Source organism: Gigantopelta aegis, chromosome 3, assembly GCF_016097555.1.
Source record: "Gigantopelta aegis isolate Gae_Host chromosome 3, Gae_host_genome, whole genome shotgun sequence".
In the NCBI taxonomy this organism is placed as follows: domain Eukaryota; kingdom Metazoa; phylum Mollusca; class Gastropoda; order Neomphalida; family Peltospiridae; genus Gigantopelta; species Gigantopelta aegis.
In genome coordinates, this window is record NC_054701.1 from 60,285,835 (window position 1) to 60,305,197 (window position 19,363).

A 19,363-nucleotide genomic window follows, 5' to 3' on the forward strand; every position below is an offset into this window, starting at 1 on the left:
ACACCTTTTCCTTTATTCTCTCCCAATTGATCAGGAATAATTATAATTAAATCAATTGCTTTTCAAATATTAATTTTTATACAGTAGAATAACTACTCTGTACTGTTATATTATTCCATTATGAATATATATATATATATATATATATATATATATATATATATGTATGTATAATATTTTGCAATCTTTTATTTACAGAAACTGCAGTGGAGTTGTAGGTAAGTTTATTTAACCAGTATATATCTTGACATTCCAATGTTTAAAATCATCCAGTAGTCATTTTTCCTCTGTCTTTCTGTGTGTGTCTTTCTGTCTCCTTTTCTCTTCTCTTTGTCTTCTCTCTTTCTGTCCATTATTGTATTACCGTATGTTCTTTGTGATTGGTTAAAGCAAACAAAACAACAAGCATTACTTGACAATTTTGTGCAGGTCATGATTGGTCATGATTAATGAAATTGAATTTAGGTGTAGAATTTACAACATAATTTGTTGTTTATTAGACTTTGTAGTGATAGTGAATGGCTATTATGTCTGTATATCTTGTGTTAGAATTTTAATATTTAGTTTTAAAACATTTCTGTTGGACAGAATATTTGTTTTCTTTTCATTTATGTAATTATTGATGTTGTTTTTATAGGAATTGTGGATGTTCCATATTTAGTGCTAGAACCAACTCACAACAAACAGGACTTTGCCGATGCTAAAGAGTACCGGCACTTGCTGAAAGCAATGGGGGAACACATGGTGCAGTTTTGGAAGGATGTAGGCATAGGTTAGATAATTTTCTGTAATTTTGATAAAGAAAAAAAAGAAGTTTATTTTACACCATAAGAAAGGGCGAAAATTGAGAGGTTGTAGTTTTAAATTTATTATTATGGCTGTTTAATTTAATGACATTTTTAAAGTAAGATCTTATTAATTTGTGATTAGATGTAGAGATGTAATAAACAGGCTGTTTAAATTCTAAATTCTTAAAGATGGTAAGACCTTGAGAGAGGCTACATCTTGTCCCTTGTCAAGATTTTGAAGCTGAATAATCAAAAGATTAAAGCCATTTTGTGATTATATGTGTCAATAAACTGAGTCTGTTTCAAGTCATTGTATCATGTTTTGTTTTTAAAATGCCAATTGAGAATAAGAATTTTTAAGTGTTTGATCTTTTCTACCGTGTCTCCCATGTTTTGACTGTTAATTAATGTTATGTGTTATTTTTTCAGTTCAGCAAGGTGTCACAAAGTTTTGGTAAGTTTTATGTTATATAAGACTAAGAGTTCTTCAAATGCTCATCCCTCCCTCTCCCCCTCCCCCAAATCTCATTTATTACTGTAAAGTTATTTTCCAGGTCTATGAAATATGATAATTTTTAGGTATTTGAATATACTAATGAAATTTAATATTATTTTTTATGATGTAAGTACAAAACTAGTTTGGATCCAGAATTGTTTAAAGTCTAAATTCTCAAGATTGTAAGACATTGTGAGAGGTTACCTCTCGTTCCTTGTCCAGATATATGCATTTTTAAGCTGAATAATCAAAGGTCAAAGTAATTTGTCCGTGTATTTTTATTTGTGAGGAACATTTTTTCATTATCACGTCATAATTTTCTATGCAAGATTCAATGGTTATTACACAATTCTAAACTGTTGAGCAGTGATTTGTAAATCAGTTTCAAATGAATTGGCAACTGTCCATTATCAATATTTCAAAAAGAAAAATTTCCAGATTGCTTTTTTTATTTTTTTTTATTTTGAATTAACTACTTAAGTTCTAGTTTTATGGAATGTAAAATAGCGGGTTTGACACCAGCAAATTTCTTATTTATAAACTGGTTGTTTCAGGGAGAACTTTGGTTACATTTCTTCAAATTGGAAGGATCCTCCATCGATGGATGTGAAATATCTCCGCAAAAGAGCCATGCAGATGAATGTTACCTTACAATGTGGTGAGTAATACACTGCTCGTTGCTGCTTTATTATCTGTTTGGAAATACTAGTAAAATGTTGGAGGAATTAAAATTTATAAATAATTTTTTAATGTCTTGAAATAATAGTTATACATTTTTTTCTTCAAATTATTCTTCTGCCTTTGACATCATCATAATATTATTTTAATTAAATAACAAAGAGTTGAAATCAAGATGTATTGTGACATATAACAACAGAAAGTGTTAGTAAAGGGTTTATGCAGCATCACAACATGGATATTCTATTCTGATTAATAAAACATCCAATTTGTGATCACTGTTGGATAATGCATTGCTTAATCATTATTTCATCCCACGGAATTCACAATGGCAATTAACAGTGCCTCTGCAAAAAACTGTTGCAAAATTGATCTGCAACGACATTGTTATCATTATCCGATATTTATTTTGTTATCATTTGTACTAATATGCTGTTGCACGATGATCTAAATTTCGGTCCCTGTTATTTTGTGATTAACCCCAAAATCAGTTATACTTTTTGTTAATACTTTTCTTTTTCAACTTTAAGATATGTGTTTAAAATGGAGGACACTTCCTTTCTCATCCAACAATATTGGCAAAGACTTTCCTGATGACTGGTTTTGTGCCATGAACCCGGACCAACAGCACAACAAGTGAGTGCAGCTGGTGTAGTTCAGAGTTAAAATGTATTTATGACTTTTTATGAACCAAAAAGTTTGTTTTATTTAACGACGCCGCTAGAGCACATTGATTTTTTATCTTATCATCGGCTATTGGACGTCAAACATATGGTCATTTTGACACTGTTTTTAGAGGAAACCCGCTGTCGCCACATAGGCTACTCTTTTTACGACAGGCAGCAAGGGATCTTTTATTTGCGCTTCCCACAGGCAGGATAGCACAAACCATAGCCTTTGTTGAACCAGTTATGGATCACTGGTCGGTGCAAGTGGTTTACACCTACCCACTGAGCCTTGCGGAGCACTCACTCAGGGTTTGGAGTCGGTATCTCGATTAAAAATCCCATGCCTCGACTGGGATCCGAACCCAGTACCTACCAGCCTGTAGACCGATGGCCTGCCACGACGCCACCGAGGCCGGTTTTTATGAACTAAGTCCCATTCTCACTTCTCTTCAACATCCTGCTATCAGCACTGTATTTTAAAAAATAATTTTGCTTGTCATATTCATCTATTTTTCCTTTCAGTATCAGTGTTAACTGTGTTATTTACTATTCATATTGATGTAAAATAAGCTGCTTTGATTTTATAAATATGTTTTTATAAATTCTAATAATAACTAAAACTGATATTTAAAAAATTAACAGACTTCACTTTATTTAAATAATCTTTGCAAATACATTCATTTAAGTCCTAAAACAAATGGGTCTAATATCTAAACGTATCACTGATTAAATTAGTCTAATAATTAAAAATTAACCTTGTTAAAAACCATAGGCAGTGCACATTTATTCACAATATTCAAATTAAAAATAGTTGTGGGTTTTTTTTTCATGTATTTTTTATTCTTATTATGTTAAAGTAAGTTCCTTAGAAGCTTTATTTTATTTTCCTACAGGTGTTCATCAGTAGAACAGAAGTTAAATATACCTGAAGGTTTTTTAAAGAAAGAAACCAAATCTCAGGAACAAAAGAAAAAAGATCTCGAAGAGGTAACTTAATAAAACATTCAACTCAATACTTTTTGTACATTTTCCCTTGTTCTAAACTTGTGTCTCCAATGTCTATTTCCTGTATAATTTTTTTCATATTTACATTATTTTTTAAAAACTGTTCCAACATTGATATTTTTCTCCTTGGCTTATAAAATATTTCCGGAGATACATTAGTGCCTTCAGATTGTTATTACATTGTGGTTATTAAGCTCTATATATATAAGTTTTTGTTAGTAATAAAATGATATATAAGAAATGAAGCCTATTTGCAAATACCATCCGTTTAGAAATAATCACCATAAAGCCATAGTATACTATTGTAGCAGTTATATATAGAATAGTTAAATTCCCCTAATTTACTATATTTTGTTTCACACTGTTGAAGTTCTCTTCTTTCTTTTCCTCCAGGAAATTAGAAAAAAGCAGGATATGTTGGAGAAGATGCAGGTATGTTGGTAAATGGTTGTACTATTGGTTGTTATCTTAATTTCCATTCACCTTTCTCCTTTCCCAGGGATATTAAGGATTTTTGCAACATGTTTTGGGGCCTTACTGGTCAAAATGTTAGTTACTTCAATATTTAATCCAATCTGCAACCACTGTAGATTGAATTCTGATGTTCGGGGTATATTTTTTATTAACAGATCTATTACTAGTATATAAATACACACATGCACACATGAAAACGAATGTGCACACACATACACACACACTTGAACCAAAACGGCCAGCTTTTTTGTTTGAAAATATTTCTACTTTAAAAAGATAAGGCAAAAATAAGGCGCTTGATGATGGATTTAATTTATGTGTGTTTATTCGTAGAGATCAAAGGCTGTCAAATCCAACCGAGAAGCTCTTGCACTTGAGCAGGAACGGATCAAACGTGAAGAGGAACGCAAGGAGATTGAACAAATGGAAAGAGAAAGAAAAGAAGAACAACGCAAAGAACAAGAAAGAAAAGAAAAAGAAAGGAAAGAGCGTGAAAGACGGGACAAGGAAAAGAGGGAAAGAAATAGAGAACGTGAAGAAGAAAAGCGAGATAGAGAAAGACAAAGAAAAGAGGAGAAAAGAAGAACAGAACTGGCCCGTGCCAAGAGAGAGAGAGAGAAAATGTCCAAGCAGAAGGTAGATTTTAGTTCTAAATTTAGATTTGTTTATGTTAATGTTTTAATTAATTCATCTGTCGTTTGAGTCCGAGAGTTTTTTCAGCCATGCTTAAAATCAAAATTATTATCTATTATTCATTATCATTACACTTATCTATTCAAGGCAGAATTGCTATTTTTATTCTTATTCTAGTCTTTGTTTATAATACTTTTTTGTCTCTTCAGCAAATTCAGAAAGCCAAAAAACTAGAGCAGTCACTGAGAACAAAGCTGCAACTGGAACCTAAGCAAAAGCCGGCTCTTGTTCGTTCATCTCCAAAGCCAACGCACCAAGCCAGAACAGTGGCCTCTGTCAAAGCTGCTAAGGTTTGTTTTTATATTGAGCCATTTTCTGGTGCAAGTTCAGCCAGCTGTTTGTCTCTGCTTTTTATACTATAATTAAACTCTGCTTTTTATACTATAATTAAACCCAATTACCACTCAAAAACGGCTCGCTAAACATAGGCCAGAGTTGAGGTTGCGAAAATGTTTGACTTGTTCTCCCACCGAGGGTGTACTTTTTCTATCCCACATGACTGTATGCGATGGAGTCTTTTTCTCTTATCTGTTCAGTAAATAAACTATTGTTTTACACGAACAGACAGAGATAGCTGGAAAAGTAACTTTTTTATTTGACCATTTTATTATAAATAAACTACATTATCGTATCTGCTGTGTTTTCTTAACACTATAAATTAACACGGAAAATACGATGAGCCTTGTCCCAGGTCGAAATTTCTACCACCTCTGGTGTACTTTTTCATCCCACCTGACAGCATGTGATGGAGTCTTGTCTTCTTACATAGCTTTCTTTCATGGGATAGATTTTTCCTGTATACCTGAGGATGAGTAAATAATTTCTCTTGATGGAGAAGTAGTTTATTCATATTCAGTTAACTGATAATGTTGTTGATATATTTTAAAGTTTAGCCATTAATAAAACTGCCCTTTCTATATAAAGTCAAACTTCGATAACTCCACCTTTGATCTCTCGAAAACTTCGATCTCTCGATCTGAAACGACGGTCCCGGCCAACTTGCTATACAAACTAGTAATAACGACCTTTGAAAACTCAAACTTCGAAAACTCAATAACCTCGATCTCTCGACCTAATTATTTGGTCCCGCCATAAAGATTTAATAGAGTATGCACCTCTAAAACTTGATGCGTGTGGATTGATCAAATAGTATTTTCAAGACGAATGAATTGTCAGTCATGTCATTCAGGCGAAGCGCGCCTGTCTAGGATGGTCTTGGCTGTCGAGGATGAAGGTGGCAATTTCAGAATAATAGATCGCCGACTAAGCGGAACGAAATGAACCTGTGTTTGGTTGGCCTCAGTGTGTAATAAGTAATTACAGACATAGTCTGGTTAACTTCAAAGAGCATTTGTACTGTTTATTTTTGCTTTCAAAAGCATGAATCATGTCAAACTTTAGCTTGGCTATTTATATATCAGTTAATGTTTATCAATTACCAGTCATTTAGTTATGTTAAAAACTGATACATCATAGATTGAGCAATCTTGGGAAGGACCTGGTAAAGAGGGGATAGCCAGATCGGTTTTAAATAGTTCTGCTTTCTTGTCATCCAAGCACTCTCGCCTAGTGCCTAGAAATGGGGGGTGGGGTGGGTAGCCAGATTGGAGAAAGAAAGTAGAGGTGCAAAGCGTTAATAATTTTGTGAAAAACAAATGCACTTAGTGTTATTCGGCATTATGTGTTTTATTACGTTGTTTTATTACTTAGTTACGTTCCGCCATGTTTTGACATCCGTAAAATTTGAAATATATGCCCAAGCATATATTTCAAATTCATCTGGGTTATCTTTTTTGTTTTGTTATTTACTTACTTTTATAATATATGCACAATGAATATACCACAGACGTTAAGATGGCAACAACTGGGGTGCGCTGGGGTGGCGTGGGGTTGTGGTGACAGTTATATATTAAGTTGCCTTTCAACTGGGGATGCATAGTTTTCAGAGTTTTGGGAAGGCAATGAAGTGCACACTTATTAGAATATTAAGCGAAACCATCCAGCTGCAATGGAGTTTCAAATTTGAACTCTTATATATTACTTTTGAAAACTTGAACTCCCTGAAATTCAAACTATTTCCTCGTCCCCTTCAAGATTGAGTTATCAAAGTTTGACTGTATATATATGTATATACAAGAATGTTTTGATAACTTTTTTAGTCTATCTGTATTCACAAATAAAGGTAATGCGAAAAAAACACATTTTTTTCACAGCTGGCAGAAGCAAAGAAAGGATCTTCATCATCAAAAGCAGAAGCTGTTAAACGAAAGGCATCATCTGTGTCTTCACCGGCTGACTCGGATGTCGAAGAGGCACCTGTTAACAAGGACAAGAACAAAGCCTCCAGCCCAGAACCAGAACAAGAACTAGAACTAGAACCAGAACCAGAACCAGAACCAGACGAAGTTGTTCCAGCCAAAAAACAGAAGACCCAGTCCACTGACTCTGACACCGATTCGCCCAAGAAACAACCGAAGCCTGGAATATTTTCTCCATCGAACCCTGAGGTATTTTCACTCATACTAATCTCTACCACACCTTTTTAGTTGGGACGGACCCATGTGTGTCTTCCCATTACAAACAGTGCTCCATGACTGGTATGTCAAAGGTCTTGATATGCACTATGTTCTGTGAGAAAGTGCATATAAAACCCAATAATAGGAGAAGCCATATATAGCATCAACTATTATGCCCACCCCCCTCCCCCCCAGTGATGTTCCAATAATCGATTATAATTGAAAATGTGAAGATCGACTACAAAAATCCACAATAGATTGTGTGGAAAAACTTAAATTTATTTCACATCTGGCATTGATGTAAATATGTTTGTGTGGGTGATTGTTTCCAAGTGTACATTAAATAGTTTTTAAAAGGTGAAATGAGTAATTTGTAGGGTGAACATGGCAACAGGTGCATGTATTTGAAATTCTTTCTTATGTTCATATAACTCTAACCAGTTATGTAATCGAAAGTTGAAGGACTGGTGCAAACCGATTATAACTGATGATTGATGATGAAATTCCAGCCAATTCTCAAAACTAGTCAAATCCACACACACACGCACCCAGTAGCTGAGACCAAGTGTTGAAATTGCCATATTTTACATACTTAATGACCTCTATTTAATTAGGTGCAGGGGTATTGTCAGACTATTGAAAAAAAATTCTATGAATTTTATGCATTGTTATTTGATGTAGCAAGAAGACAACTGTTCTGTGGTTTGATAATGATTTTAATATGGGCTTCTTCTTTCTTTGATTTCAGTCTGCTTCTGTACATGATGAGAATGAAGCAGACGGGAAACGGCTTACTGATGGCGTTGCCATGGATACCGAAGAAGAACCTGAAAAAGTCTGCATTAAAGATGCTGATAGCAATGGTAATCAGACTAATATTTCCAAACTATACTACTTAGAGATGGAAGCATCACCGATGTGAATATTAACCTTTAGACCATTGATTACATTGTTACATTTCATAATTGTACTCACATATTTTCATTTAAAAAGTTCATAAATACTTAAAATACGGTTCATGCATGGGTAGGTGGGTGTTTTGTTTTTGTGTGATATTTTAGAGAGTCCTGTTTCGTAAAAACAATTATGCAAAAAATCTTTGCAGTCTGACTTCCTTTCATGCATTTGTGAACAGATGTCCTCTATTTATTATTAGTACAGTGAAACCTGTCTAAACCAGATTACGTCAGAGACCTAATATTTATCCAGTTTAGACAGAATTCAGTCTTTAGAGGGTTGCATTTTTTGGACCATAAAACCTGGCTGGTTTTGACAGAATTTAGGTTTGTTCAGGGTCCAGTTTAGGTTTAGGTTTCACTGTACTCAGGCCTTCTAGATAATGATAGCCCCACTCCCATGGCTAGTGAATTTGAGTGTTGGGCTAGTAAATACCTTCTATTGCCATGCCCGATGGCTAGTGAAAAAAAAGAAGTCAAATGCTGCAATTAAGTCTGTCTTGTAAATATGATTATCTTTCCCCCATTACCACCCAATGTTAAATGTTTTTAAGCTCGTATCTCCCTCTTTAGGTGACAAATTAGTAAAATTTTATTAACTTGAAGTAAAGTATAGGGCTAGTGAATTTTTAATTGTGGCTAGTAACTTTTTAAAATCACGGATCCCATGGCTAGTGGATTTTACGAAAATTCTAGAATCCCTGACTGTACTATTAAATTAACTGTCACGATAATTAGCTGTCATTTCCTCAATATAATGGAGACATTTCGCAAAAATACACATTGAAGAATCACATTTTTAACTCACAATTTACAACTATTCTGATGGAAAAGTAAGTCGGCCATGTTTATGGAGGATGTGACTTCCTGTCATTCTGTTAGTACTTCTTTCGACCACTTCAGTCCACAAAATGGTGGGAGATATGACTTGATGGCAGTGCATATGGTATACAACATATGGACATGTCAATATCGGTGAGAAATCTTGCCTGTAGGTTAAAATATGTCCTGGCCTGGTACTTCAGGGGTTCAAAAATCCCATCGCCGGACGCCCGTGCCAAGTGGAATTTCCATGCCGGGCAAGTAATTATGTTAACTGCATATGCCCGATGACAAGTGACTAATGTAACACCTAAAACATTTTTTTTTTTTTTTTTACAAATCTTGGTAAAAACTTTGGAAAGAGTTCCGACCGTACGAGCATTTATATAGCTCTGAAGAGAACTAACCCTAAATGCTGGAACGATCGGAACTCTTGCCAATGTTTTGACACACCAAAACGGAAAACAATGTGTTGAAAAGTTCAATAACAACTTTAGAGTTATTCCCCTTTTACTATTGACTAAGATCGGTAATTTCAGCAACTGAACGTTCGACTGAATTCATACAAATAATCGGTTTGATGATCTTCAGAGAAATAGCGTTCAATACGCTTTACAGCTTATATAAAAATAAAAGTATACATGCCGTGTGTGTGCAATCATAATGTTTAATCTTTGCAAACATGGTAAATGAGGTGGGATATAGTTTAAAACTGTTATATTCAAATTAAATTAGACGTTAACGTGGTTCCGGAATCTGCTCTTTGCAAATGAACGGGGACGTAAAGCAAATTTATAATTTCCAAGTTCACTTGAACTGAGCATACATATTATGAACTGTATTCTTATAAAAGTTGCAAGACATTTTAGTTTAGATATAATAAACCTTGTAGCAGAACATACTTATGGGTTTTTTCAGTACTTTATAAATTTAAATCTACGTTCGTGTAGGTGAAGTTATTTTTCATTAGCCCTACGTAATAATCGTGACAAGTCAGATTTCATTAATCCTACGTCATAATCGTGATGGTGCGATGCCCTCTAAGCGTACATGAATATATTCATTGTTTCTGCTTTATTAATAGTTTTTAACAAATAAATTATGCTCAATAAGTTAAAAATACAAGGCTGCGATCAATGTACACCCCATCCCCGGCTGTTGTTTACCAAGCCTGCACTATTTAAAAACATTTCCAAAGAAAGAGCTCATGTATAGTTTGAGCCCAACTACGACTGTTTGAGAGACTTTTCTCAGCTATGAACAGGGTAAAAACACCTCGGAGAAGTGTTTTGGGGGAAAAAAATTAAATAATATATACACAATGACACATGGGCCAAAATCCCTAAACATTTTTGAACCAATGCCAGCCATAAAAGAATGGCTCACGAGTGGAAAGGGATCTCAAACATCCACGGCCATACAAATGGTCACCAAGGCATACATCAACACAATAATTATATTTAGATGAACAAGTGGACACTACCAAACAAATAACAAACTTTAATTTTTAAATCAACAATTGGACACTATTTAAAAAAGAAGAAGTTTAAATCAACAAATAAAGAAGACAGTTGATACTACTGGACAGACATATACATTTAGTACTTCCTGGGTAAGTGTTGTAATCTATTGGCAAAATTCTTTATTTGTGCAATTGAACACCAATTACTTTCAAGATTATTACACTATTAAGCACTGTATTAAATTAAATAGGAGTAACACAATTGGTTACCTTAAGAAGTATGGGCAAGTGGAAAAATATATAGGGCAAGTGAATATCTGATTGGCACTTGCCCTATGGCAAGTAATTTTTTTGAACATTTTTGAACCCCTGTAGTTACAAAACTCAGAGCTATGCCATACAAATTACATGCGTGACATCATTTGAGATTGAGTCTATGTTTTATAAGCATGGACCCTGTTGTAACAACGTTTAGATTTTGTTTCTGTCATTTCACTATCTTTTCTTTTTCAGGTGAAATTGGAACAAGGGTTGAAGCTCATGTGAATAATAAATGGTAAGCACTTTTTATACTTTTTGTCATACAGTATTAAATTGTTAGCATTATATTTGTTTCGGATTTTAGTTGGTAATAACCTTCACTTTTACTGATTTTGCACTGTTTTATGTTTGAAATGAATATACATGTTTGTAATTCAGAGGAATTCTGTTTTTTTATCTACTATATATATACCATTTGATTAGATCAGGTTGTTGATTAATTCCACACACAATTCAACCTTTTTATCAATTCATTTTCTTTAGGGTCTATAGTGATAAGAATATATCATCTATAGGAGCAAGTAATTCAAGTACATAGTCCATAGTTTTAAATATACAGTTGGTTAAAATTAGAACAGAATAACATTGTCACTGACCTAATGGTTAATTTTTTTTCATTGAAAATGTTTTTGTAAATTTTTCGCAGCTGTATAGCTTTACCGTTTACTATTACAGAACATTTTTGACAGAATAATGGCTCTTTAACTTAGGAGATACAAAAATGTGTTATCCAGACTTTTTTTTAGCAATGCCTCAAGATAATGAGCTGAAATTGTGTGTATATAGAGATTATTATACGAGCTTGTGTGTAATGCTGATTTTACAAAACAAGTGTCAGGATTTTTGTATTGCCCAAGTGAGAGCAAGGGTAGTACATGAATCCTGACACGAGTTTCGTAAAATCCGTACGACTCACACGCGAGTGTAATAATTTCTTTATTATCCATATTATTATTGTTGTTTTCTTTATGAATAACAAGACCCAACTCAAAATGTTTCAGCCACAACTAGAAGGAGACGACAAATGCTAGGACTGGAGAAGCAATGTCATGTTATGATGTTGCTTCCCAAAATTACGTCATTACACTTGTTATTACACATGTGCTTCGTATCATTATTATTAACTCGGTTATGTTGAACCACATGGATAATAAAGCTGTATCATATTCTGTTACAAATCAATTTTGGCTTTCAAGCCAATTTATAAATTTTTCACAGAGTTATAGGCCTTGAAATTTAAAAAAATTGTTTTCTGACTTTTCTTTTTCAATTGCCTGAAGATGTTGAGATGAAATGTTGTGTATAGCTTTATCATGTATTGTTATAGATCAAGTTTAACTTTCTTTAACTATTTTTTACAGAGTTATGGCCCTTGAACTTGACATTCATTGCTTCAGCAGTACTCTCAGAATGATGGTTGTTTTTTCTTACAGGCTATCCGGTGTTGTTGTGAAGGTTAACCCTACAGATGCCAAGTGGAAAATAAAGTTGGACAATAATTCCAAAGACAAGCATGATAAATGGTGAGTTTTTATTCAGATTTTTTGTTATCTTTGCTTAATTTGTCATAAATTATCTTGATAAATGAAAACATGTTTTGGTTTTGATTTTTTTTTAGCAGCAACAGTAATGGTATAGTTTTAAATTTATTTTACTGTGGAAGGTAAATGCTATAAAATGCGAAGTTTTCATTATCTCTTGAAATATTTTTTGTTCCAGACATGTTTTGAAAATGATGTTTGTGTATTTATTTGAATGATTACATTGGCACTAGTTATCCCATGTGCGTGAAAAAGCATTTCTGTTTTGTTGCAACTGGTACTGCAGTAATATGCATTTTGTTAATTAGCTGCTTGTAATGACAAATAGTCCAGTCAACTTCCAGCTTTATAGTCAAATGAAACAACATTTTATGACAGTAAGTCTTGTCACATATCTTAATGGAATGAATGTGTGTGCTTGTTTAATGTGACATATAAAATTATGTGAACTTTGACCCGGTGTATTTGGTATACTGCTGCCTGTATCTTCAGCTGTTAAAACTTACTTGGGTTGGAGCTAGCGTAGGGATTTTAACTCGATATAAAAAAATAAGAAGTTTATTTTGTTTAATGACATCACTAGAGCACATTGATTTATTAATCATTGGCTATTCGATGTCAAACATTTGGTTATTTTTACCATTAGTATCAGGTGGTCTTTTATATGCACCATCCCACAGACAGGACATACCACGTCCTTTGATATACCAGTCATGGTGCACTAGTTGGAACGAGAAATATCCCAATGGGCCACCAACGGGGATCGATCCCAGACCGACTGCACATCTGGTGAGCGCTTTACCACTGGGCTACGTGCCACCCGTTGAATTCAGTACTTACCCGCCATATAGCTGAAGACTACTACTCTACACCAAGTTTGGTGGTATTGTCATTTTGAAAGATTGTTTTTATTCTTTCACCTGCAAAACATATTTTAGGGTTTATTTTGAAAGGTACACTTGGGTTTTAAAAAGGTTAAGTTTTATTGAAATTTGGCACTCGTTTAAATGTCTTGTCTCCTAGAGAACACAACTGGCTTTATGTTACAACACATTGGCTTATGTACACAGTCATTGAATCCCTGACTCACACCTGTACACACTTCCTACATAATGCCCCACCCCCACCCCCTTCTGGGTGAACACTTTATGGATGACCCTAGATACTGGTTCACTTAGAAATAGTGAAATTATAATACCTTATGAATGTAAGGGAGGTAACTGTTAAATCTTATTTATTTGTATTAATGGTATATTGAAATCATATTAGTCATGATAAACCAACACTGATCTAAATCATGCATACAGCTAGTTTTTGTCATGATAAAAAATAAAAATAAACTATAGTAAATGTGGGGGGTTTTCAATATTGAATGTTAAAAAAACCCAACTTCCATTATGAGAATAGAGTTGACTTTTATTATGAAAAAAGGGATTGACTTTTAAGGTATCTTAGGCTTCCTGAAAACTCTACTGCAGTTTTTCGTCATGGTTTATTAAGTTCTGATTACTGGTTTTAGTTTAACTTAACATGTTGCAACCTTGAATTTGATGTTCACCTATTTTTGAAGTTGTCCCCCTTTAAATCTTAGCTATTCCATTTCAGCTGTATACAAAACTAATAGCTTAATAGTTTTTGACTATAACTAACATTTTCAGTTTGTGTATTTAACCATTTCTTTAATCATGTTAAATTTTAGTTAACCTGCATGTTAATTTTTTTTCTTCTGATTTAAACAATTTCATTTCATATATTTAAATTAATCTTAAATGTTACATCACATATTATTTCTTTAGTCACTGAATCAATTTATGGTGCAAAACATTTAATTCCCTTGTGTTCATGACCAACGTTAATATTTGTCATATCCATTGTGCAAATATAACTTCTTTACATATGTAGACTATATAGATAATACTAAACAGTTTCCCTTGAGAAACTTTATATTACAATGAGAATGTTTTAATGGTACCATAGGACATATATTCAAGGCTAAACAAAAGTATTCAAACATATTTTGTTAAATTATGTGACTAATCTTGACCGCAAGTATGAATTGAAAGAATGTGCACACTTTTTGTATGACTCTCTGTGGAGTCCTAGAGCGTGACATCATCAGTCAGCTAATCCAAGGTCATGACCTCTTGTCTTGGTGTAATAAAATGAATATCACTTCTTGAGACAATCATGTTTAGAGGTGTAATTCCTCACATATTATTTCACCTTCAACATTTTTGACAAATGAAATTTTACATTCATCTATTTTCAAACAGAAAATGTTTTATTATTATATTTTTGACAGTTCACACTTCTTCCCTCCTCCCCCCCCCCCCCCCCCCCCCCCCACCCCTTTTTGGTAACAATTAAAGGAACTTAATTTATTGCAAAACTTACTAGATGACCAGATTGCAGATTCTGATTAAATATTTGAGAGTTGAGTGATTCGTTGGGTTTTTCATTTTATTGTTTATTTGATTATGCATAAAGCAGTTGATACTATAATCACATAAAGTTCAAATGACAGCAGTATAACCATTATTTTGTTGGTAGTTATGATCTTTATACTCATGTATTTAATATAGTAATTTTGTAGATTTATAGAAAAATGTTTCAATCTGTGAAATATTTCATATTCTTTTGTACAATGTAACCCGCCCAAATTCATGTTGGAATGCATCTCCTGCATTTAGCAGATGAGATATAAATATTGCTTTTCCGACAGTTAGTTTAGTTCAGTTCACTTTATTTTCAAGTTTAAGAAGAAAACATCGTATAATACAACATGTTAAACAAAATTGTGAACTATATATATATATGTGAAGTTAACTAAATATTACATCACAAAAAATAATCTCTCAGTACATTGATATATAGTATTCTGAAAGAGACTGGATATTCTACTAAACAGTGTATTTCAATATTAAAACATTCTACCAGGAGAGTAGAGTGTTGGAGGGACTGTAATATTTACCCAAAAAGTGATGTCCAAATTGGTCATGTCCTGGCACATTTTAATTTTTTAACTTTCTCAGTTACATTTTTCACAAAAAACCAAAAATAGACCTGACATGTTTATAGTATCACAAGTATTGAGTCTGTTAATAATAAAACTGCATTTCCATTTAAAAAAGGATTTTTTTTGTGATAGTCATAGAGTCAGAACGTCATGTCCTGGCTTAAATCATAACCATGGAATGGGTCATACATAATATATAAAACCAATATGTCAATACAACATTACGTAACAATAAATATAAATTATTAAACGGATACATAACTATAATCATATGGTTGATGATGATATGGCTATTTTAATGATTGGCATTTTGCTGTAGCAACATAGAGAAATTTACAGATATTAGTAATAACTATCATATTTGGGTTACATAATAACTGAAAACAAGATTTACAATAGTAATATTTTTAATGTATTTTTAACTCAGAATTCACTGGATTGTGGACATACAAGAATAAAATGAAACTCATCTTCAATATCTTCCTGTTTCAACATATAAACATCAATATTTTGTTAGGATGCACCTATCTTTTGCTAATAATGGTTTTCGTAAATAAAGTTCAAGTTTCTTTTGTTAACGACACCACTAAAGCACATTGATTAATTAATTGGATATAAAAAAGTTGGTAATTCTGACCCATCAGAGGAAACCCACTACATTTTTCCTAATGCAGCAAGGTATCTTATATGCACTTCCCACAGACAGGAAAACACATACCACGACCTTTGACCAATTGTGCACTGGTTGGAACGAGAAAAATCATATCAGTTGAATGAATCCACTGAGGTGGTTCGATCCTGTAACGTGAGCACTCAACCTACTGAGCTAGATTCCGCCTTGGATTTTGTAAATATGACTGAAGATGAAAAATATTAACTTGTTTGTGTTTTGGAGGATTGTTAAGTACAGCAAGAGTTTTTTGTATGAAGTTGTCTTAAATGACAGAGAATGTTTTTTTTTCATCTGATTGACATTCCCATATATAAGCAAAAGCATTTTTACATAATAATTTCCTGACATGATAAATCCATTTTAATTTACAATGCGGTTACATTGTAACAGATCTAGTTATCAGATTTCATCTAAAGCAACCAATATATTATGATACTTGAAGAACATGTTATAATCTGAAAAAAAATCATCAAAGGTCATAATAAATCATATCACTTGCAGATTGAATATAAATTTAAATTGTGTCTATATTTGATGCATCAATAAAACCTCAAACCTAACAGTATAGTGTGATCTGTGTTTAACTCCACGATGAGCTTTTGGTGTAAGCTCCATATCTCTGAAACTACAAAATTGAGACCAATAAAACCTGCTTTATAATTACACCTACGAATGTTCCATCACCATTCTTCTTTAAAAAAAACCCAACAAAAAACCTTTTAAAAAACTAAAAAAAACTGGGTTAATGATGAATTGTACATCATAAATTATTATTTTTTAATTTAATAAAAACATTTTAAATGTACATTGAGATGAAGGTGAAACTATAAGAGACATCGAATCAGTTCATGGTAGCCAAGAAATTTGATTCCACTTTGTTAATTAATCACTTAAAGATGAACAAGTATACTTTTCATTTGCTAACTTATTAATTAATTATGTTCAATAATGCTAAGTGTTTTTGATTAGAACCTTTGAAACATTGTATTATTTTTTTTGCATTTTTTGCATTTTTAACTAGTTCTAACTATGCATCTGAGAATTTAAAATGTGCGTATTGTTACACAAATATAAATCCAGGTAACCCATTTTCTTTTTGCATGTAATCCCGTTATGTCCATGTAAATGATGCCCTAAGTTTTGCATGAACAAAAAATAGGCTACGCCATATTGGATTTGTCTAAGCAACACACAAACAAAACCGTCATTTTCCCAATTTTGTGAGGACTGTTTTAACTGCTCAATGGGGAATTATAAGACTGCTATATTGACTTTTCTGTCAGTAACAACTAACCATTAATCCCTGTCCAAGACAGACAGCCCAGAAACCTGAGATGTGTGTCCAGGACAGCATGCTTGAACCGTAATTGGATAGAAGCACAAAAATTTAGTTAAAATGAAATGTATTTTAATGAAACATATGTACATTTAACTTCAATTATCCCATGGTAATCATACTAATGGTAACGAGACAACTGTAAGCAAAACTAAACGATTTGCTTTTGTTTAAATCGTACGTAAAATGGCATGACAAATGGAAGCACGTGGAAAACCATTGCATGTACATTTTATGGCTACTTTGTTTTTGTTACATCTTAATGAATTTAATATTTTAAAACTATTAATAATTTTAATTTTAGGTTAAATGTTATTACAGTAGCAAAAGAAAGGACCATTTGAAATGTGTTTAACTATAAATTACCCTACTGGACATACGGATACAAAAATTACCCCAAGAAGCATTTTAAAAAAACAATAATAAAATAATAATTGTTGGATTTAAATACATGTATGTTGAAATTAAATTTTTTATATTACAAGTAATTAACACCAAAACAAAAAAATTTGGTTTTGTAAACATTTTATTTTAACAATTAACTACATGTAATTTGGGTTCATTTGTAAAGTGGCATTGTATTCATTTGTTTATCTTTACATTATTTGTTTTCCCTTTTAAAAAGTGTTGCAATAATTTTGTAGCATATGACTGCTTTGTTCCCCCATGGCTTCATAGGGGTAGACAACTCTGGATTAATTACATAGTCAATCACCCATAGCTAATTGCAACCTTTGTTCATTGTAATTTAAATATGCTTAAATTATTCCCCAACTCCCAGATTGTTGACAGAAGACTGGAATCCTTCTACAGGAGATATTTTTGATATCTCCCCAAGGGTGTCTAAAGTGGCCGAGTTGCTTGCCGTTAATGCATTCAATCATTTGAATCCAATTGCCAGCAATTGTTCTTGATAGACTGGCAAAGAGCTTCTAATTGGTAGAGTTTAGCAAAGGGACTATCGGCTCAGCGTGTTAGACAAGCATTTCCGTTTATGCCAGCAAATTACAGGCCCATGTGACATTAATGAAAAATTAATAATCGGAGCTGACTGGACCAGCCATACTGCTTGATCGCCTTTCAGCCTAACATAGCTTATGTCTGCTGCCTTGACAGCACAGATCTGGGCTAAACGTGAACTGAAGACTGAAAGGGCTTAAAAGGATGTAGATGGGATGAACATATACTTTAAACAATGTTTTGTTTTATTGGGATATACTGATATAGCTTTAAGAAAAACGAACAATTATTTAAAACAAACCCAACAACAACAAAAACCCTGAAGTTTGAGGCTGGTAGGTACTGGGTTCAGATCCCAGTCGAGGCATGGGATTTTTAATCCAGATACCGACTCCAAACCCTGACTGAGTGCTCCGCAAGGCTCAATGGGTAGGTGTAAACCGCTTGCACCGACCAGTGATCCATAACTGGTTCAACAAAGGCCATGGTTTGTGCTATCCTGCCTGTGGGAAGCGCAAATAAAAGATCCCTTGCTGTCTGTCGTAAAAGAGTAGCCTATGTGGCGACAGTGGGTTTCCTCTAAAAAAAACCCCAGAATGACCATATGTTTGACGTCCAATAGCCGATGATAAGATAAAAAATCAATGTGCTCTATTGGCGTCGTTAAATAAAACAAACTTTTACTTTACTGAAGTTTGAGTATCTGAGCTAGTCAAAAATATTATAATTAACTATTTGGCAAATTATTTTTGCAAATATTGTGTAGCCAAATTTGAATTGTAGAACTTTTTTTTTTGGGGGGGGGAGGGGGGGGGGAGGGAATAATACTCATTAAATAATTAGTTCTCATATTAGCTCTTTGGAAAATGTTTTATATACAATTTTGTCTGCCAGTTTGAATTTCAGTTTGTGACAAACACCAAATGCAATGTTGTATTGGGCATACTGGTTTTGGGAT

At 33.2% G+C, this 19,363-nt stretch overlaps 1 protein-coding gene across 2 annotated transcripts in view; it reads left to right on the top strand.

Annotated features, from left to right (window-relative positions):
- Positions 1-19,363, top strand: part of LOC121368354 (ATPase MORC2-like) — a 51,209-nt gene that overhangs the window by 15,946 nt on the left and 15,900 nt on the right. For both annotated transcript variants that reach the window (XM_041493048.1, XM_041493047.1), the window contains 13 exons: positions 199-218; positions 638-772; positions 1,218-1,242; positions 1,839-1,942; positions 2,493-2,598; positions 3,524-3,617; positions 4,029-4,067; positions 4,443-4,745; positions 4,952-5,092; positions 7,016-7,309; positions 8,067-8,181; positions 11,072-11,114; positions 12,313-12,402. In XM_041493048.1, the coding sequence (XP_041348982.1) occupies positions 199-218; positions 638-772; positions 1,218-1,242; positions 1,839-1,942; positions 2,493-2,598; positions 3,524-3,617; positions 4,029-4,067; positions 4,443-4,745; positions 4,952-5,092; positions 7,016-7,309; positions 8,067-8,181; positions 11,072-11,114; positions 12,313-12,402 (1,509 nt within the window). The remainder of the gene's footprint in view (positions 1-198; positions 219-637; positions 773-1,217; positions 1,243-1,838; positions 1,943-2,492; positions 2,599-3,523; positions 3,618-4,028; positions 4,068-4,442; positions 4,746-4,951; positions 5,093-7,015; positions 7,310-8,066; positions 8,182-11,071; positions 11,115-12,312; positions 12,403-19,363) is intronic.